The sequence below is a fragment of the Rosa chinensis genome, chromosome 1, assembly GCF_002994745.2.
Source record: "Rosa chinensis cultivar Old Blush chromosome 1, RchiOBHm-V2, whole genome shotgun sequence".
In the NCBI taxonomy this organism is placed as follows: Eukaryota; Viridiplantae; Streptophyta; class Magnoliopsida; order Rosales; family Rosaceae; genus Rosa; species Rosa chinensis.
Window position 1 is genome coordinate 42256844 of NC_037088.1, and position 21608 is coordinate 42278451.

At 39.1% G+C, this 21608-nt stretch overlaps 2 protein-coding genes across 2 annotated transcripts; one reads left to right on the forward strand and one right to left on the reverse strand.

The window, feature by feature from the left end:
- Window positions 1-1882: 1882 nt before the first annotated feature.
- On the forward strand, window positions 1883-7727 carry LOC112176630 (spindle and kinetochore-associated protein 1 homolog). Its single transcript, XM_040506743.1, has 12 exons — window positions 1883-2072; window positions 2160-2284; window positions 2582-2700; window positions 2821-2893; window positions 3089-3164; window positions 3853-4073; window positions 4152-4181; window positions 4735-4848; window positions 5164-5445; window positions 5524-5553; window positions 6224-6365; window positions 7623-7727. Exons 1-9 carry the CDS (start codon window positions 1976-1978, stop codon window positions 5248-5250), a joined length of 942 nt encoding a protein of 313 aa, XP_040362677.1. The 5' UTR covers window positions 1883-1975; the 3' UTR covers window positions 5251-5445; window positions 5524-5553; window positions 6224-6365; window positions 7623-7727.
- Window positions 7728-7884: 157 nt separating this feature from the next.
- On the reverse strand, window positions 7885-19420 carry LOC112176582 (disease resistance protein RPV1). Its single transcript, XM_040514504.1, has 6 exons — window positions 18325-19420; window positions 16149-17208; window positions 15668-16006; window positions 15216-15537; window positions 8779-9698; window positions 7885-8629 (listed from the first exon to the last, which is right to left on the reverse strand). The coding sequence occupies exons 1-6, from the start codon at window positions 18807-18809 to the stop codon at window positions 8009-8011; spliced, it is 3747 nt and encodes a 1248-aa protein (XP_040370438.1). The 5' UTR covers window positions 18810-19420; the 3' UTR covers window positions 7885-8008.
- Between the last annotated feature and the right edge of the window lie 2188 nt (window positions 19421-21608).

Sequence of the window (21608 nt, forward strand, 5' to 3'; positions counted from 1 at the left end):
GACAAAGTATATTATTGGCCAAATTGGAAAGAGGCAATTCCAATGAAATTGAATAATTGAAACGTGCTGAAATACTTGGACCTTTAACCCTACATGGTACAAAAGGGTATTTATCAAAAGTGAAGATAAATCACTATGACACAATGTCTATTTATATAGACATGAGATTGTGAATATCTTTCCTTATACGAATGACAATTTTCTATAAATACAGTGTTACATATAGCTGTTATATTGACGAGAGATTTATGGCACGTTGTCATCGTATATTATGAAGATCTTAAAGATACATTGCTAAAAGCAAAATCTCAAAAGTAAAAGTGTCATTATAAGCCTATTGCTTATCAAATCCTTGAAGGATTCAAATGCAAGTCCATGAATGGTTGAAAGAGCCTGAAGCTCACTCATGGAATCAGAGAGTCTAAAGCTGGCTCATATGTACTCATTTCGTTATAGTCAACGTAATCTAAATTGCCTTAATGAGTACTATGACGAGACTACTATCGAATTCGAATTATGAATATAATGTTGCAACATATTCTAACTTTTGCAAAGTTATGAATTACTTAAAGCTCTTGAAGAGCTTATATGAGACATATCAATACATAAAGATATTGATGTGTATGGCTAGGTATGCCATGATGATTTTCAATGTTTTAAACTATACAAAGTTAAATGTGTCAATTTTTTTATATTGTTTAGCTCTTACTTTGTGTATGAATTTGAGCATATGAGATTGTTTCGAATCTTATCATAGGAGGTAAGGCTTATTGAAAATCGTCTAGTTTTGTTGGTATTGCTTAACCTTTGCAGGTATGAAATTTTGTGATGAGCCCCTATATGCAAAGCACACATGGTCTCACTTCGGTGATAGACACATCAATCTACTATATACATAAATGAGGCTTGCAACAGTCAGGGGGAGATTCTCATCAGGGGGAGCATCCAGAAGCATGCTACCTAGGACATATACGCGTTGTGCTCTTTTTGTCCTTCGACCAGGGTTATTTTTGTCCCACTGGGTTTTTGTTACCTGGTAAGGTTTTTAACGAGGCAACAATAAGCGCGTCCAATACCATCATTCATTGATGGACATCCAAGGGGGAGTGTTGTAAATATTATTATCTATGTGGATGTCCATGTAACTACTCATTAGTTATGTACTTTGTTGTAAACCCTACCTCTATATAAAGGAGGCTAATGAGACTGAATGATATACTTCTACTTCCTCCCTACTATTCTCTCTCTATCTTCTTCCTACTTTATAACACATTCCAGCCGTTGTTTAACCTTGTCCAATTCATCAAATATGCCAAGGTAATGAGATATGCCTATATGGGACTCCCAGGCTTTCATATATAAAATGTCACTAGGATTTCGTTGGCATATATATCTTACGGACAAAATTGCGTCAGCATTTGTGATTTTTTTTTTTGGGTGTGTGCTCAGCATTCATAGATCAAGGCCACATCAAAAGATAACTCTAGTTATCAAGCAGTAACACCACAACTGGAAAAGAAGAGAAAATTAACAGTAAAATGCCAAATCAAGGACAGCGAAAAACAAATGAAAAGACCAAACAAGGACCCAAATAAATGACCATTGGCATTTTTTCACCAAAAAGCTAAAATTCATTACTCCAAAATTTATCAACAGAAACAAACCCATTATCTCAATCGCAGTAAAATTCACATTAGCAACAGAAATTCGCAATAATCTTACCTGTTTCAGCAGTAAAAAGTCGAGACCTTTTACCATGGTCGATCATTTTTGTTGTACTGGGTATTATTATTGTACTTTCACAGTTTCACTACTTGGTAACCTTTATCGATACGACGCCGTCTCCTCTATCTTCTTGGCTTCTCCTACCCCAAAATCTCAAATGCTTCTCATTTTCCCGCCAAAACAGCTTTTCCAACTTCAAAACGAAAATCGACGAATCGAAGATCGAAACTTTCTGAAGAGAGAGTGAGAGATGGAGGCGGAGAAAGCAGGGGCGTCGTTGGACTCGCTGATCGCCGGGTTTAACAGTCGGATCTCGGAGCTCCAAGAGCTCGCTATTGCCCGAAACAGTAAGACCCGACCCAATTACTGAACCCTACTTTGATTCAATTTCAAGCATAGCATTCTGCAAATCTCTGAAATGTGAACGATTGCAGTGTACCCGGCCAGCAGCGTCACCGATTTGACGTCCGTCGACGCCGCCGTGAAGGCCATGGAGCTTCAGGTCCAGGCCATCAAGGACCGGGTTCGCGACGAAACCCTAGCCATCCCCAAAGAAAAAGTAGTTCCTTTTCTCTCTCTATATGACTATATGTCGATTGGGCTTTGTTTGATTTCTGAGAAATTTTATGAAAATGTTGATATATCAGTATGCGAGGTCCTTATAATTTTAATCATGTTTTGGGTGGAGTTTGTGATAATCGTGCTTGTGGCTACTTGGAAAATCAATTTACTAAGTGAATTGGAAAGTAAAAGAAGCAATTTTGATTATCTGGTGTATAATGAGCCTATGAATTCTTCTTTTAAAGGTTAATGAAGGTTTCAGTTGTATGTGTTTCCATGAATGATGTATAATTAGCTGGTACAATGTGATGCATCGCTGAAGCAGCAAAGGAAATTGAAGGATATGTCATTTTATGCCCCCACTCATGTTCCGGAAAGTATGTCAATGTTGAATTTGGATACAAACAGATGGCAGTAGAACTTTCTTCAGCATCCAGCATCCATGGGTGACATATTGCTGATTTGAGTTTGAAATTTATTTGCATTTGTTTGGTAGAGAGCTTATATTGTTTCTTTGTTTCAGTTTATTTCCAGAAAGCTCTCAGCAAAACAATGGTTTGGTTTTGGGACCTTCAAGCTTGAGAAGGATCCTGCACCGCCGCCTAAAGTATCTCTCTCTCTCTCTCTCTCTCTCTCTCTCTCTCTCTCTCTCTCTCTCTTTCTCTCTCTCTCTCACACACACACACACACACACACGCACGCTTGTGTCAATTTATGGTATGTCTGTTCTGTAGTTGTCTATAGCTACATGCTCTGTGTACAGTATGAGGGCCTCTATTCTTTCTGTTTTTGTTAATTTCAGGAGAAAAAGGGTCGTTCCACACCCCCATTGTGGTTTAGAAGTGCTGAAGAGCTGGAATGCTGGATTCCTTGTCATCGTGAGTAAAGTTTCCTTTCTTAATTCTTTTGCTATATTTGTTAAAAGGAAGTCCTGTTGTTGTTTTCTTTCGGACAACAATAGCATACTATCATGGTAGTCACTTATACTGTTATACATCTGACATGGACACAGTCACATGGGCTGTCTGATGGGAGATCTCAAAATTAATTAATGCTAACCTGGCAAAGAGATCTACATAGAGGTGGAACTTTGTGTACAATCCAGTATTGTCATTGTCGCAAGTGTTAACTAGTGGCAAAAATGTATAAAATGTTGTCTCTCCTCTAAAGTACTATACATTCACAAACTACTGCAATTTCTTTTCTAGCTAAATAAGAATTTTATTTTATTTTATTTTTTTAAGTTTCCCCTTTCTATGCATATGCACAATGAACAAAAAGTTTCAGAAAAAGATATAAGAGAGTAAAGCAACCCTGACAGAGCTGAAAATGGATTAGTCCTTGTTAACTCATACAAGTATCTCATAACATGAGCCTTTGTGTGTATTGAAGAATGTTCTACGCTTTTAAAAGTTCTACAACTCTTTCCAGCTATAAATTTGATCCAGAGACCATGAATATCAAGGTTTGAAAGACCACTAATTGTAAATTATCAAGCCATCTTTAACTTGGTTTAATTTTCCTCCAAAGAGGAGATAATGATTCTACTGCCTCAAAAGTAATGCTATACAGTAGGCTGTTGTGTATCTACTCCATGGTGGGTAAGTATTGAAAAAAGAGGTCTTCTGTATCTAGCTTTGTTATGGCGTCATTTTCTTGCTCAGAGTATTACTAACTGCATATACATGAGAGGAAGGCTTACACTAGAGAAGGTCAACACAGCTATTAATGACATGGCAACATATGCTGAAGCAAATTATCAGCTCATAGCTGCTCCAAAGAAGAATGTTTGTGGTCTGCCTCTTTGATTTTTGGTTTGTACATCTTTGGCACAGGTCTGATTTTGGTTATCAATTATCATGCAGGTGGCAGGAGATCGATGGGAAAAAGCCTTGGTAAGTGAATTAAATCAGGTTATTGGATCTGTTCTCAGGTCCTAAGTAAGATGTTAAAGGAATTAACACACTTAGCACACTCAGCTAACTAGTACCTTCTACATCTCAAATTTCTAGATCAATTCCTAATAATACCTCTCTCTCTCTCGCCCCCTCTCTCCCTCCCTGTCCCTCTCTCTCCCCCCCTCTTTTGCTCATAAACCCTTGAATTTCATTAGGGACGAAGATGACTTCCCTTCTCTGAGTTCTTTATGGCCAGTCAGGTCCTTACTCCTACTTTTATCAGGATTGGGGCTGCCTGCCTCATATTTTTTCTCTCATTGTTCATCTGTACTAAAAGAAAAGAGAAGAGAAATAAGCAATATCCTTTTGGAACCTTTGATGTATACAAATAATGTGTCAAGTATGGGATTCTGTAATTTGTATTGCCATATCAATCAATAAGCATATAGCTTTGTCAGTTGTCACTGCTGGTTAACTTGTCATATTTGTAAGCATGGTTTATAACTGCCCATGTATGCCATTAGCATTGATACCACTATAATGAATACAGGAAATAAGAGATATAGTAATGCATGAAGCAGTAAAGGGAAAACACTTCTTTCTCGAAACTGACATGAAGGGACCATCCTTGAAGCTTGACAACACTGGAAAAGCAATACTAACAGTAGGGTTCTTGTCTTTATTTTTCAAACATGTATTGTGTAAACTTTAAACAATATCATAGTGCACTCAAGAAAGCTTCAGTTCTATTTGGCATAAATGGCCTCCCATCTTCACTAATAAAGAGGTCTCAAGTCCAATCCTCTTTTCTCAATAACTGATAAATGTAGTAGTTTCTGTCATATCTACTTGGACTTGGAAGATCATGACTTTGATTTGTGTATTCTCTGAAATAGCATTTATCTTTCCCGACTCTTTACAAATTTAGCTACTTACAGTGATGAAACTTTTATTTTTGGTGCCTTTTGCTGCTTAACAGGTCCTTCGTCACCTTGGTCGTTTAAGTGAGACACGGATTGGTCATAATCGGGTGATCATTCTTTTGCCTCCAAAGAGGAGAAAATGATTTCTACGACCTCAAAAGAAATGCTATATATTAAGCTGTTGTATATCTACTCCATGGTGGGTAGATATTTAAAAAAGAGGTCTTCTGTATCTAGCCTTCCGGAAGGCTTACACTAGAAAAGGTCAATACAATATTAATGACATGGCAACATATGCTGAAGCAAATTATCAGCTCATAGCTGCTCCAAAGAAGAATGTTTGTGTTCTGCCTCTGTGATTTTTGGTTTGTACATCTTTCGCACAGGTCTGATTTTGGTTATCAATTATCACGCAGGTGGCAGGAGATCGTTTGGAAAAGGCCTTGGTAAGTGATTTTAAATCAGGTTATTGGGTCTGTTCTCAGGTCCTGAGTAGGGTGGTGAAGGAATTAACACACTTAGCTAGCTGGTACCTTCTACATCTCAAATGTCTAGATCAATTCCTAATAATACCTCTCTCTCTCTCTCTCCTCTCTGCTTTTTCCTCATAAACCCTTGAATTTGATTGGGGACGAAGATGACGTCCCTTTTGTGAAATTTTCATGGCCAGTCAGGTCCTTAGTCCCACTTTTATCAGGATTGGGGCTGCCTACCTCATATTTTGTCGCTCATTGTTCATCTGTACTAAAAAAAGAAGAAGAGAAATAAGCAATATCCTTTTGGAACCATTGTTTTTACAAATAATGTGTCGAGTATGGGAATTCTGTAATTTGTATTGCCATGTCAATCAATGAGCATGTAGCTTTGTCGGTTGTCACTGTTGGTTAACTTGTCTAGGGTTTAGGGTTTTAGGACTAATAAAGACGTCACAAGTCCAATCCTCTTTTATCAGTAACTAATATAAGTAGTTGTTTCTGTCATATATACTTGGACTTGGAAGATCATGACTTTGATTTGTGTATTCTCTAAAATAGCATTTTATTTCATGACTCTTTACAAATTCAGCTACTTCAGTGAAGAAACTTTTACTCTTAGTGCCCTTTTGCTGCTTCACAGGTCCTTCGTCACCTTGGTCGTGTAAGTGAGACACGGATTGGTCATCATCAGGTGATCATTCTTTTGAAGCCTCATTGATAGGGCTTGTCTTCTAGACAAATGTATGCACTGTTTTCAATCCTTTTCTGCTTCGGATGAAACTGTGAGTTTTAACCCTGCTTGCATATGTTGTATGTTAACAGTGAACTAGTAAGGTGTAGAAGTTGGAAACTGGTTTGGTAAGTTATAAAAAAGTGGGGTTTTCAGAACTTATTGATCCTGTGTTTTATTTTATTTAAATTTTCATTTTATATATATATATATATATATGTGTGTGTGTGTGTGTGTGTATTTCTTACATAAACATTATAAAGTATTTGTCCATGCTAAGCATAACTCAACCCTAGAAAATATATATAGGGGCAGCTAGAGTGGTCTTGTTATAGGAGTGTCAGTTTAGCAAAAAACTTAAAAAAATCACCAAAAAAAAAACCCAATTAAAACACCAAAACGAAAAGCCTAAATGAGGTATCAAACTTACAGAACTTGAATAAACTACCAGAGGTTCCTGCCGCTTAAAATTATTTAATTGTACAGAACCTATAGTAATTACCAAGTTAACATAGTTTAGTTTGATTAGGTTAATTCGAACTTAAGTTGGGGAGTAATTATTTTGTGGTTCCGAGTATCATGTAGCATTATCATGTAGTGGTCCGAATTAATAGAAACACATCTATTTGGAGTAAATGTAGGGCCTGCACACCTAAGACAATTTTTAAAGGACGGTGATGGATAAATGAATTTGACGGCGGAAAATAAACGTACAGTTTTGTTATAATTTCAGTTTTTAAATTTAATACATGTAGTTAAGTCGTTGAGATGTATTTGTCTCTCAGAGTCCCTTAAAACTGACATTTAAATGAGTAAGCCTCTAGAGGATAATGGTAATATATTTAAAGGAATAAATTAATAGTGAACATTTTTAACATAAGCCAATAACATAAGCTTGGACTAACACATGTATGTGGGACCTATTAATGATTTTTAAGCTCGGAATAAAGATATAATAAATGAAAATTTCGTGTGTTACAATTAATTGATGTGGCTTACTGGCTTGGTTGGTAGTTGGTACATCGTTATTATTATTGTTATTAGAAATTTCAACGAAGAGGATCTAATATTTGACATAACCTAATCCGAACTTAATTTTCCATATTTTCTCACCACTAGCCCACTAGGGCTAACTGATGGGCTTTATTGGTACATAACATGGCCTTGTTATTTTTTTGAGAGGAGACCTTGTTATTTAAATATAAAAGATATGTAATAAAGGTGCATGAGTTTGTATTTTGTGATTATTCCAAATAAGAATGATTGAGTTCCACCTCTCTAATTTTAAGTTTTTACATATGTCCTTCAGCACAGCTCCTACACTGGTTACTTGTCAACAATCATGCAGGTGACAGGAAATCGTTGCCAAAACGCGGGGATTAAAATACCTAATGGACGCAGTATAACGATTAATACACATTCCAAGGAAATTAATCAAAATCAAAAGATATCATTGCAAAATGAAAATACGGAAAGTAAGGAAGAATACCATGCACAAGACTAATTACATGGATCGAGCAGCTAGGTGTTTCGCTTCTACTGACCAACTCTGGTGCCGGAGACACCATTCCCTTTCCCTTTCTGCCTCTTTCTCCAAGTCATCGAGAAGGTAGCCAACAAATCTCTCTCTCTCTCTCTGCACCTTCCTCTGAATCTCTCCAAGTTTCTTAAGCTTCCTTTCTCTCTTCCTTTCCTTCAGTACTCACTGATTGTCATCGATCTGCAGCTGTCAGTATTAATTTCGGGTGAAGGCGTGCTTAGATTCTGCAATTCCTCATGATTAATTTCAAAGAAACGAACCCCGCAACTTGTAATGCAACTACAGACTTTTAGTGTCATGAAATCATTCCTGGAGACTCCATTGTCTACCACAATACTAATTTTTGCCTCAGTGTAGTAGTGTTCATCATTGTACCAGTCTATTGGAATTGGGCCAGTTTTATACCGCAGGAACATGTGATCTGACTCAAGTAATCTGTCAGTTCTGAATCGCTCATGGAGGAACGGAAATCTGAAACTGCGCTGACCATGATTTCCTTTGAAGGTACAAAAACATAAAGAAGATTGAAGAGATACATTACTATGAGCACACTGGTTACTGACAGCGCATATGGCAATCCCCAATAATTTGTTAAATAACCAATTCGGTGGTAGCCGTACAGTTACTGAAGATCCCCTGCACTGATGATTGAACCAATCGGGAATTTCGCTTCCGGGAAGAGTTACTAATAGTCCCTTGCGAAGAGAGTTGAACCAACGGGCAATTTGACTTTCGGGAAGGTGCATACCACCGAAAAGATGTTTCAGTCGAGTATCCTATACATTGAAGTAACAGTTAGGTTAAATTAAATTCAAGTCTGTGTGTGTGTGTGTGTGTCTGTGAGAGAGAGAGAGAGAGAGAGAGAGAGAGAGAGAGAGAGAGAGAGAGAGAGAGAGACAGAGAGACAGAGAGACAGAGAGAGAACCTGATGTTGAGAATGAGTTTCGACAATCTCTATGAATGGATTTTTTCTCGATAGCTTCAAGCAATTAGAAAATGTGAAGCAAAAACCATCTTCATGCAGAAGCTTTACAGGGGAAACTATTTCCAAAGCCGTGCAATTATGCGCATCTATATAACATATACTTGATGAGAGCTCTGGTATTGATTTCAGTCTGTTGCAGCCTTCTAAATCGAGATCTGTTAACTTTTCAAGCATATTCATTGTTGCAGGTATGCTCTCCAAATTGTTTCTGCACAGCTTTAATGATACCAAAGAAGAGAGATGAGCAATACCATCTGATAATTCCAACAGGTTGCAGTCACTTAAATCAAGATGTACCAGAACAGAGCAACTGCGGTCTGCTTTTATCCACAGTGGCCATGATGAAAAGGGTGCCGTCATTTCTTTACATCCATTGCATAATAATGATGAACTAAGCCTGCTCAAATGTAAGATAGAGAAAGGGAGTTGTTTAATACCACTTCCTTCTACTGCAAGATCTCTCAAGGATTTTAAATTCCCCAATTTCTCAGGCAAGTTAGAAAGTTTTGTGCAACCAGCCAGGCACAGCTCTTTAAGGTATGGCAAATTACAAATCTCGACTGGAAGACAAACAAGGCTTCTGCATTTTGTCATGCTTAATGTAGCAAGCCCATGAAGAAATTCAATAGATGATGGCAGCTCTTTAATTGCAGTCTTATCTAAATAAAGACCAGATAGCTCCTTCATATGTTCTGAAATCTCTGGAAACTCCTCAAGATGTGAGCAACCAGAAAGATCAAGGAGTCGAAGAGAGTTCATTTGAATGATGCTTGGAAGACTTCTAAGATGTATGCATCCTGTAAGGGCCAAAAAAAAAAGCCCCTTAAGTTTATTGACTGATGAGGGAAGTTTCTTAATTGCAGTCTGTTAGTGTGAGTCATCGTTCCCTATTAGGAATTGACTATAAGGGAATATATCGTTGTAATTACTTACCTTGTATAGGTTGTGTAGTACGTTGTAGTACGATTGTAATCTGTTTATATACACCACAGAATGTGTGTAATAATACATCAGAAAATTCATTCTCTATCTCTTGTCTTATTTGACTTGGTATCAGAGCAGAGATCCGCAAGGACTTTGTCTCGTCGTTTTTATCTCAATTGAGGAGTTAGAATCCGTTGTTAGGGTTCACCTCTTAACTATATTCTGAGCGTCCGTCAAACAACAAGGTTGTTTGACTTCGGCGGTATCATCTCCAAGACCAGATCCGGCATCAAAGTCTGCATCGGAACCGACTCCTTTCGTCTGCATCAAGCCCGAGTTCCTTCTCGTTCCGGATCGCATCGGACCCGATTCCCTCCTCGTTCCGGATCGCATCAGACCCGATTCCCTCCTCGTTCCAGATTGCATCGGACCCGATTCCCTTCGTCCCCTTCGCTGTCGATCTCTAGATCGCCCAGAATCAGCGATCCTTGCTCGTCCAGCTCCGTCGCCCAACTACCAGAGATCGACGCAGGCGATCCTCGCTCCTTGCTCCTCGCTCCGCCGTCAGTTCCCTGGACCAGACCGGCCTCGCCTCTTGTCAGCCGCCTTCGTCTGCCTCTTACATCACATCAGAGCCCGATCTCCAATTTCTCCAATCGGTCACTCGGTCAAACTGGTTCAGTGAGTCAACTCGGTCAACTGGTTCAGTGAGTCAACTCGGTCAACTCCAGATCTCCGAGTCAATTCTAACAGGTTCAAAAAAAAAAAAAAAAAAAAAAAAATCTGTTATTATTAATTTTTTGGAGCATTCTATTCTTCTTAATTCCGCTGCGTACTTTGGGATTCGTGTGTTTATTGCTCTTGTACTATTACAATGGGTGGTGATGACAGTCAAAGTTCTAAGGCCAATGAGGTCCAGAAGGTTGAGGTCTCTGTCAAGAGCTCAGAAGGTGGTTCTTTCGGGGGTACCAAACTCACTGGTACAAATTTCCGAACGTGGAAGAAAATTATGTCAGTTTATCTCCGTGGAATACACAAAATGGGGCATGTGACTGGAACAATTAAGGCTCCTGGTGAAGATGATGTGGAGGCCTATGCTAAGTGGGAAGATGATGATGGGTTTGTAATGTCAATTCTATTTCGAGCCATGACTGATGATGTGCTACAGATGGTGGAGGAATGTGAAACTGCTGAGGCGATCTGGAAGACATTGGGGGATTTGTATACTAACGAGTCTGATTTTATACAGGTTCATGAATTGATATGTAAAGCTGCTAGTATGCAACAGAATGGGCAATCAGTAGCTGTGTATTTCACCAAGCTGAAGAATGTATGGGCTGAAATTGATCAGAAGCGTCCTTGCAAGATCAAGAATCAGGAAGATCTTGTGTGGTACCAGAAGGAGAAGGAGCTAGAAAGAGTTCATGTATTTCTGAGAGGGCTTGATGAGAAGCATAGCAGTGCCAAGGGAGAATTGCTCAGAATGACAGACCCTCCTAGTTTGAACACAGCTTTTACATACATTCGTAAGGATGAGTCTCAACAGGAGAGTGTCAAACATGCACAGATTGAAGTATCTAGCTTAGCCATTCAGGCCAAGTCACCGGCACCTTTCCTTCAGCAGCAGAACTCAGCCTCATTTCATCAGCAAGGTTCACCACAAGGCTTCACCAACCGTCCTCGTCCTCAATGTTCTTATTGCAATGACCTTGGGCATGTTCGGGAGACTTGTTGGAAGTTGAACCCACACCTTAAACCTAAAAAACAAGGTTATCGTCCTAAGGCGAAAGCAGCTGCTGTTCAATTGGTCCAAGAACCGGATTTCTATGGAGTAGTTGGCCAAGATCATCATACAGCAGGTGGAGTTACTCCTACAGCCTCTATAGCTGGTCGAGGTAAAATTGGTATGGCTTTAAAGGTTTCTACTTTTGTTGGTTCTAATACATGGATTATTGATTCTGGTGCCTCCGATCATATGACTTATGACAAATCATATTTTACTGAATTGTCTTCCCCACCAGTGTCCTGCGTAACTAATGCCAATGGTGAGGCATTTCCTGTGTTAGGGTCAGGGTCAGTTCGTATTACTCCTACCTTAGAACTTCATAATGTGTTATATGTGCCTGACTTGTCCCACCATTTGATATCTGTTCCCCAGTTGAATACTGAGTCTAAATGCTCTGTAACCTTTTATCCTATGTATGTGATTTTTCAGGATCTTCTCACCAGGGAGATAATTGGTCGGGGGTATCTGAGGGGCAGGTTGTTCCATCTGGATCAGACATACGCAGGAGAGAAACCAGGAGCACAGTCCCGCGCCGCTTTGACTTCGAGTTCTGATAAGCTAAGTGAAATCTGGTTGTGGCATCGCCGTTTAGGGCATCCCTCTTTTAGTCTTATGAGAAAAACCATGCCTACTTTGTTTATTGGTGTGGATGAGTCTAGTTTACATTGTGAAACATGTGTTTTGGCCAAGAGTCATCGTGCTACTTATTCTCCTAGTATTTCTAATAAAAGTGTTGCTCCTTTTGAGTTGATTCATTCTGATGTTTGGGGACCATATAGAGAACCCACTGTGTCGGGTATGCGATACTTTGTGTTATTTATTGATGATTGTACAAGATTGTCGTGGGTTGCTCTGCTAAAAACCAAAGATGAAGTCTTTCCAGCTTTTCAAACTTTTCGTACTCTTGTTCAAACACAATACCATAGCACCATTAAAGTCCTTCGGTCTGACAATAGGGGGGAATATGTTAATCATGTTTTCCAAGAGTTTTTTACAACTAATGGGATTGTTCACCAAACTACATGTCCACAAACACCAGAACAAAATGGAGTGTCTGAAAGGAAAAACCGTCATTTACTTGATATGGCTCGTGCCATTCTCTTTAGTGCTCATATGCCTAAGTATCTTTGGGGCGATGCTGTACAGGCTTCCTCCCATCTTATTAATCGTCTTCCATCTAGCGTCCTTCAGGGAAAAATTCCATTTGAGGTTCTTGCATCTCATGTCTCCTTACCTTCCTTTCATAATCTTCCAGCTCGTGTCTTTGGTTGTGTTGCCTTTGTCCATGTTCCTAAAAACCAGAGGTCTAAGTTGGATGCCCGGGCACTTAAGTGTGTCTTCGTTGGCTATGGAGGGAATCAGAAGGGATACAAGTGCTATCATCCACCTACCAGGAAGTACTATGTCACTATGGACGTTACCTTCTTTGAGGACATGAGTTATTTTTCCTCTTCAGATACAACTCTTCAGGGGGAGAATTCATATTTTGAAGAGCTGTATCATGGAGAGGGGGAGGAAACAGAAGGAGGAGAGGAAGAAGTCACACAGACAGGAGGTATTTTGACGGATCCAGTTGAGACCATAAGCTCGCCACCTCTTGAAGCAGTAGCTCCAAGCATCCAGGCACCAGTTTCTATGGCTGAAAATGAAGTTGAAGACCCGACTGCCCCTCCTGCCATCGCTTCTACCCCTGACCCACAGCTTCCTGGTACGGAAGATCACTCATTTGAGGTATGTCCACCCACTAGTACTAGTAGTAGTGAGTCTAGTGTTGAGCAATATGTGTTACCAAATAGGACCACTCGGGGTCAATCAGTCAAAAGATATGAACCTACTCTTACTGCCAAATCAAAATACCCAGTAGCTAATTATATGTCCACTAGGAGATTGTCTAAGTCATATGAATCATTTGTGAATCATATATCTTCTGTATCAGTACCTAACAAAGTGCAGGATGCGTTGGGGGATCCAAAGTGGAGGAAGGCAATGGAGGAAGAGATGGAGGCGTTGCAGAAGAACAACACTTGGCAACTTGTGCCTCCACCACAAGGCAAGAAGGCTGTAGGTTGTCGTTGGGTGTTTACTGTGAAACATAATGCAGATGGATCAGTGAATCGGTACAAAGCACGCCTTGTAGCAAAGGGGTTTACTCAGACATATGGTATAGACTATGATGAAACATTTGCCCCTGTTGCCAAGATGAACACTATTCGGGTTCTGCTCTCATTTGCTGCTAGTTTAAACTGGCCACTCCGACAGTTTGATGTCAAGAATGCATTTCTTCATGGAGAGTTAGCCGAGGAAGTGTACATGAGCCTTCCACCTGGGTATGTAGTTGCTTCTCCTGGTGATTTTGTCTGTAGATTGAGAAAATCTCTGTATGGTCTCAAACAATCACCACGTGCTTGGTTTGGAAGATTTTCACAGTTTATGCGGAAGGTTGGTTACAGGCAGAGTAACTCAGACCATACCTTGTTTCTCAAGCATCAACAAGGGAAGGTAACAGCTCTAATTATTTATGTAGATGATATGGTAATCACTGGTAATGATACTGTTGAGATGGATAGACTGCAGAGACAGCTAGCCTCTGAGTTTGAGATGAAGGACTTGGGTGAGCTTAAGTACTTCTTAGGAATTGAGGTAGCCAGGGGGAGAGAAGGAATCTATTTGTGCCAGAGGAAGTATGTTCTTGACTTGCTGACAGAGACAGGTTTGTTGGATTGCAGACCTATTGACACTCCTATTGAGCAGAACCATTGTTTAGCTGAGTATCCAGATCAGGTACCCACTGATCGAGCTCGCTATCAGAGGTTAGTTGGGCGCTTGATTTATTTGGCTCATACTAGACCAGATGTTGCATATGCAGTGAGTGTGGTGAGTCAGTTCATGCATAATCCGAGTGAGAGTCACATGGATGCGGTTATGCGGATTCTGAAGTACTTGAAGTCAGCTCCAGGAAGGGGAGTACTATTTTCTAAACATAACAACATTCTTGAGGTTTGTGGCTTCACAGATGCAGATTGGGCTGGAAATATCACAGATAGGAGATCGACATTAGGTTACTTTACCTTTGTGGGAGGTAATCTGGTTACATGGAAGAGTAAGAAACAGAAGGTTGTGGCACGTTCTAGTGCTGAGGCCGAGTATAGAGGTATGGCTCACGGAGTGTGTGAATTGTTGTGGCTGAGAAATCTGTTACGTGATCTGGGTTTCAAACTCAAAAATTTCATGCAGTTGTATTGTGATAACAAGGCAGCTATTGACATATCACAGAATCCAGTACAGCATGATCGTACTAAACATGTGGAGGTTGATCGTCACTTCATAAAGGAGAAGCTAGATGCCAAAATTATTAGCTTTCCTTTTGTTCCAACTGAAGAGCAACTTGCAGATGTACTTACCAAAGGAGTTTCCAGGAAGGCATTTTATGACTCACTTAGCAAGTTGGGCATGGTTGATGTATATGCGCCAACTTGAGGGGGAGTGTTAGTGTGAGTCATCGTTCCCTATTAGGAATTGACTATAAGGGAATATATCGTTGTAATTACTTACCTTGTATAGGTTGTGTAGTACGTTGTAGTACGATTGTAATCTGTTTATATACACCACAGAATGTGTGTAATAATACATCAGAAAATTCATTCTCTATCTCTTGTCTTATTTGACTCAGTCCCATCTAGTCGAAGATCCCATAGCTCCTTCATAACTCCTGAAATCTCTGGAAACTTTTCAAGACTTGAGCAGCCTGAGAGATTAAGAATTTGAAGAGATTCCATATGAATGCTGCTGGAGAGACTCTTAAGTTCTATGCAACCACTTAGATTCAGCTGAACAAGGTTTTTAAGAGCTGAAATGGATGGATGAACCTCCGATAAACTTATGCAGTCTTTAAGATTCAGTTTCTCAAGATTTGTTGCCTTAGTGAAGTCGGGGGTTTTGATAAGGCGTTGTGAGTGAATTAAATTCATGCATTTCACGTTTTCCATAAGCTGTCAAAACATTCAAGAACACACGTGTCAGAGAATAAGGTACATGAGAACCTAACGTTTAAAACAGAGATCTTATAAAAAAAAAAAAACGTTTAAAAGAGAGATATTAATCATTTTCACTTTCCTGTACCTTGGTTCCTTCCCAAAGTTGTTCAATGTGACTATAAGACATGTCAAGGTAAAGAAGATTCTTCGGTTGAAATTTAAATGGCAAAGACTTCAGGGGACATCCATGCCAGACGAGAAGCCTCAACTCATGAGAAAGAAACTTTAAGTCCCCAGTCACGTGTTGTTTGCAGTTAGAGTCTAAGCACCGCTCAAAAAATTCGCCATCAAGGTCAATGTAATTGTTATGATCATGAATCTGAAGCAATCTTAGTTTCCTCATGCTAACAAAGGCTTCAGTATTTAAGTATACCTCGTCTGAGTTGGACAAGTCTAGGGTCATGCCTTTAATTGCTTCTGTAGCCTGGTTAACAAAGATGAAATTAATCGAGTGTGCGATCACATGTCCAGATCCATATTTGAGATAAAAAAAATATAAAAAAAAGGTTAGCTGACAGATATAAATACAACGGTATGAAAAGACAGCGTAATCATATATATCTCACCGTATTTTGAGTTAACACACGATCAATATCTTCATAATTGCACACCCTACTGAGTGTTCCTATTTCTCGACCCATTTCCTGAAGTAAATCATGCATCTCGATGCTATCATACTGGGATATACTTATGAGAGCTCTATCAACTAAAACTCGTAGTCCACTATGCGGAAAGAAGCCACAACACTCCAAAAACTTCATTACAGGGTTTTTGTTCATTCCTTTGAAGAAACATGCAATATCTAAAAAGATGTTCTTCTGTGAATCATCTAGTCCATCAAAGCTTGTTCTAAGCACACCCTGAATTCCAATGTGCTGGATTTTGGTTATTTTTTGCAACTCATCTTCCCATTCACGTACACTTTTGCCATCAAGAGAAGCTCCCAAGACTTTAAGTGCCAGAGGCAAACCATGAGCATATCTTATGACACGACTTGATAGATGATCGTACTCCTCTGAGGGTTCTGCTGTTCTAAAAGCATACTTCCTAAAGAGCTCAAGAGCACTAGCATCACCAGGTGACTTGGGCTCGTATATCACAAGTCCACCTAGTAAGTGCTTATTTCTAGTTGTTATGATGATTCTACTCCCACTGCCAAATAAAGGTTTATTTCCAAGTAATGTTTCAATTTGGCTTAAATTGTCCACATCATCAAGAACAAGAAGAACTTTCTTCTTACCTAGTCTTTCCATTATCATCTTGAAACGTCTATCCAATGTGCCAAACATCCCCTTTTCTTCCTTCAAGATTCTACCCAGAAGTTCTTCTTTCGTATGTATTGCACCGTTTTTTAGGAAGCCTTCCTTCACATTATCAAGAAAGCAACAGTGCTCATATTGACAAGCAATTTTCTCATAAATAGCTCTAGCAATGGTTGACTTGCCGATGCCGCCCATTCCCCAAATTCCAACGATGCGAAAATCATTTACCCCGGGACATAACAACAAATCCATTTCACTTATGTGTGAATCCATTCCAACTAAATCATCTGTTTTACTAGCTGAGATGTGGATCAACTTCTCAAAAATATCTTCTACAATATCCTTGATAAGCTTAGCGTCATCCCTGTTAAAGTTAAATAACAGTATAAGGGTCATAAGAGCATTTTCAGTAGACTTTATATGTTGGTTCTTTAGCTTTTTAAGAGCATGATTTTTATTAATTTTAGCAACTATACCAAACTCATAAATTGCTCTTCATTGTAATTTTTGGATTTTTAACTCTCTATATTTTTAACTCCTTAATATAGAGAGTGAGATGCGACTATTATTCTTGTTAATTAAAAATATTATTTTTTAAGTCATTGTGTGTAATTTATAAAATACGTTTAAAATATTTTTTATTTAAAAAAAATATAAATTAAAAAAAAAACTAATATAAACTAAAAACTAGTTAAAATAGACAAAATTGACACATACCTAATGTAGAAGTGACTAACTAAAATAACACTTTAGATGCTTTGACATTTGATTTAAAGATAACTAGCATGCTAAAGATCTCTAGCATTATAAATTAGTTTGCTTCCATTCTTAATTATAGATAATTATCAAGACCTGGGAATTTGTTTATTCTATACACCTCCCCAGATTTTATTGTTCAAGCTGTTTTAGATGACGTGGTTGGCCTAGGAGTTTTCTAACAGGCTCGGCTGTCTACTTCATTTTTGTATTGTTTGGGCCTTGGGCCCCCATTACTCTAAAAAAAAAATAAAGTTGTCTTAGGTATACAGTAAGGCCCCGCGTTGTAGAGAGAGGGGCAAAATTGTTCAATCACTATTCATTGAATAGTTGTTCTCTATACTTTGTAAATATCTAAATTTTTTTTTTTGGTCAAATATAAATATGCAAACTGAACACGAAAATTAAAATAGCCAGCTAGTTCTTTTGTAACTCCCAAAAAAAAAATAAAATTAGGGCCTTTGGGCATCCCTAAAAGAGAACCCTTTTTCTTTTAAACAAATTGTTTTCACTGTTCTGTGTTGGTATTTCACCGTGGTATGACTTATAAGGAAAGAGATGGCTTTGTCAATTGTCTAGATTATGCAAACACCTTTTTCCGAGCCATGCATCTGGCGACAAAGGTATGATCACTTGATCTTTATTCTTGAACTAATAAAGTAAGAGCATGACTAATCGAAATAAAAAAATAAAAAAATAAAAGTAAGAGTATGAAAAATATTACTGATAATTTCTGGAGTCGCAACCGGATAAATTGGTGGCTCTCGTTAAACTGGACTTCCAGCTCTCCAACTCTTCGTTGACGACACTGGAATCGCTTTCATGTTTTGCAAAAGCTTCTGCAAAACTCCCCTTCAGTTTGCGAACATCGGAAGGATCTGTTTCATAGAAAATCGGCACCACTTTCTGCTTCTGCGTATCCACACACTCCAAGATCTGGACCAGTTCTTTTAAGCACCATGTAGAAGAGGCATAGTCTTTAGAGAAAACTACAATCGAAAGCCTCGAGTCTTGGATAGCTTTGAGTAGCTCCGAAAGGTCGTCGCCTTTTCTAAGCTCTTCCGAATCTATAAAGGTGTTGAGTGCTTTCTGTTTCAGAGCTTCGTAAAGATGGCAGACGAAACACCTACGTGTGTCTTCGCCTCTGAAATTGATGAAAACGTCGTATTTGAAACTGCCTTCACATGATGAAGACGAAGCAGCAGCCATTAAGAACTACCAGAGAGACTGAAGCTCGTCAACGATGAGGTAATTAAGAAATGAGATACTCAATTTTCTGATTGCTAGTTAGTTAGGGATATGAAGTCGCTGAAGGAGAGTCCAGGTCAAGCATGGACCCAAGAAATTCAATGGTTGGAAATTGCAAGAGATCATTACTTATCTTTGTCGGTAGGATAAGGCCTATTTTTCGCCCAATTCCACGCGTTACAGATGATACATGTTCTTTTCTAATCAGATTGCAGACGCATGAATGATCAAGATTACCAGTACGTACATTTATATAAGCAAGAAGGAAAAAAGAGAAGAACTCGAGGGATTTCATATATAGGAATTAGGATTGCTATAATTAAGACGAAGAAGCAGCCATTTATTAACAAACACAACAGAGATTGAAGCTCGTCAACGATGAGGTAAGTAATGAAATACTCGATTTTCATTTGGGGATATGAAGTCGCTGAAGTCAGGCATGGACCCCACGAAAAAAAAAAAAAAATGGTTACTTGATCCTTGTCGTCCCAAATTACAGATGATACCTGTTCTTTTCTAAATCAAAATCGAGATGAGCAACAGATTGCAGTGACTGCAATTTAGTAGGAACCTTTCATATATAGGAATGCTTGGAAGCATCTACCAAGTTTTCACCACTGTTGTCCGTCCAATAACCCAAGACCCCAAGTACCAAATCTTGTAAAAGAAATAACTTCATATGCCTAATGTAAGCCATTTTCGGGTTGTATGTGTGGTAAATCGAGAGTCGAGTTAAACTTTTGACAATCGTTGCAGTAGTAAATGAAGTCGAGCATGTCAAATTATAAGCCTGGACATGTCCGGCATATTTCAAAAAGAATCTCTGTATTGAATTTGGATATAAATTGATGGTAAAAATACTGTCATGCATCCAATATATATATTAGACGTCATTGGAATCAGTTTGAAATTTTCCAGTTGTGCTAACTAGACAAAGAGTTGTCATAATTGTGCTCTAAATGTGAAGGTGGAGTGTTTGGCTGGCTTTGTCACGCATCCCTTCAATTCCAAGGCATGCAAAATGAGTAAAATAGCTCGTCTCACGATTTCATCGTTTAACAAAAAAAAATAAAAATAAAAAATAAAAAACAAACAAAATTTCATCTGTTTAAGTATATCCGTGTTTGTGTGTCTGGCCCAAACCTTAGGTTACTTGACTTAGTGGTAATAGGATTAATTAGAAGGATCTAGATATTCATATTCAATGTATGATTACCTTTCCTTGTATAATTAGGATTCTATGCATTGCAATCCTCTATATAAAGAGGCCCCTATTATCAATGAGAATATAAAACGATTTTCTCTCAATTCCTGTTTCTCTAAAATACGTTATCAGCACGAACCATAACCACAAAAATCAAAAACCAAAAACCTGAAAATCTTCTTCGCTACCGCAAGTACCTAGCCCACGCTAGCTGCCTCACCACTGTTGAGACTCACCGCTGCTGCTCTCCTGCAGCACCGCCGCACGTCCGCTGCCCCTGCAGCACCGCTGCATGCCCATTGCATCCTTCTCCTCTCGTTCCTGTGCATATCAGTCAGTTTGCAGGCCCCGAAACGTCTAGTTCAGAACTTCAGATCAAAATTCTTCCTTCATCAAAGTTATTTGCCTCTGTCTCTTCTATCTAACCTCCAAATTTCAGCCCTATTAGAGTCGTTTTGAGACCTATACACTAATCGGAGTGGGAGCTGTTCAGAAGCAAATTTGCTCCGAATTTCAACAAGTTTGATTCGCCTAGGACTGAAGCTCGTATGCAATCCTACAACGAGGATCGAATACGCTCTGCAATCCTAAGAGGTATGGTTTACTATATAAAGAGGCCCCTATTATCAATGAGAATATATAACGATTTTCTCTCAATTCCTGTTTCTCTAAAATACGTTATCAGCACGAACCATAACCACAAAAATCAAAAACCAAAAACCTGAAAATCTTCTTCTCTACCGCAAGCACCTAGCCCACGCTAGCTGCCTCACCACTGTTGAGACTCACCTCTTCTGCTCTCCTGCAGCACCGCCGCACGTCCGCTGCCCCTGCAGCACCGCTGCATGCCCATTGCATCCTTCTCCTCTCGTTCCTGTGCATATCAGTCAGTTTGCAGGCCCGGAAACGTCTAGTTCAGAACTTCAGATCAAAATTCTTCCTTCATCAAAGTTATTTGCCTCTGTCTCTTCTATCTAACCTCCAAATTTCAGCCCTATTAGAGTCGTTTTGAGACCTGTACACCAATCGGAGTGGGAGCTGTTCAGAAGCAAATTTGCTCCGACAAGTTTGATTCGCCTAGGACTGAAGCTCGTCTGCAATCCTACAATGAGGATCGAATACGCTCTACAATCCTAAGAGGTATGGTTTACTAAAAGTTCCCGCTTTTGAAGTTTTTTATTCTTTTTCGCTTCTTTTTCTCGGGGACTTGTAACCTCCCTTCTTCTACCCCCCTTTCTTCATCATAGGGGAGACCAAATTAAGCTGAACTGTGGGGGTTCATGCTCACTCCAAGCTTGGAGCTTGTAGAGTCCTCCAAACTTAGAGTTTGTTGAGAAGTTATGATCGACCATAAACACATCATTGTTTCGATCTAATCCAACCCCTCTTGGAATCGAATTTCTTGGAAGCAACTAAGCTAAGAAATTCCTAATTTTTTGAAAGCGATTATGCTCAGAAATTCATAATTTCTTGGGAGCGACTACGCTCAGAAATTTTATATGTTTTCGTGTTAGCCTTTTACGCTCCGAAACTAACCCTAACTTCTGTTCTCTTTC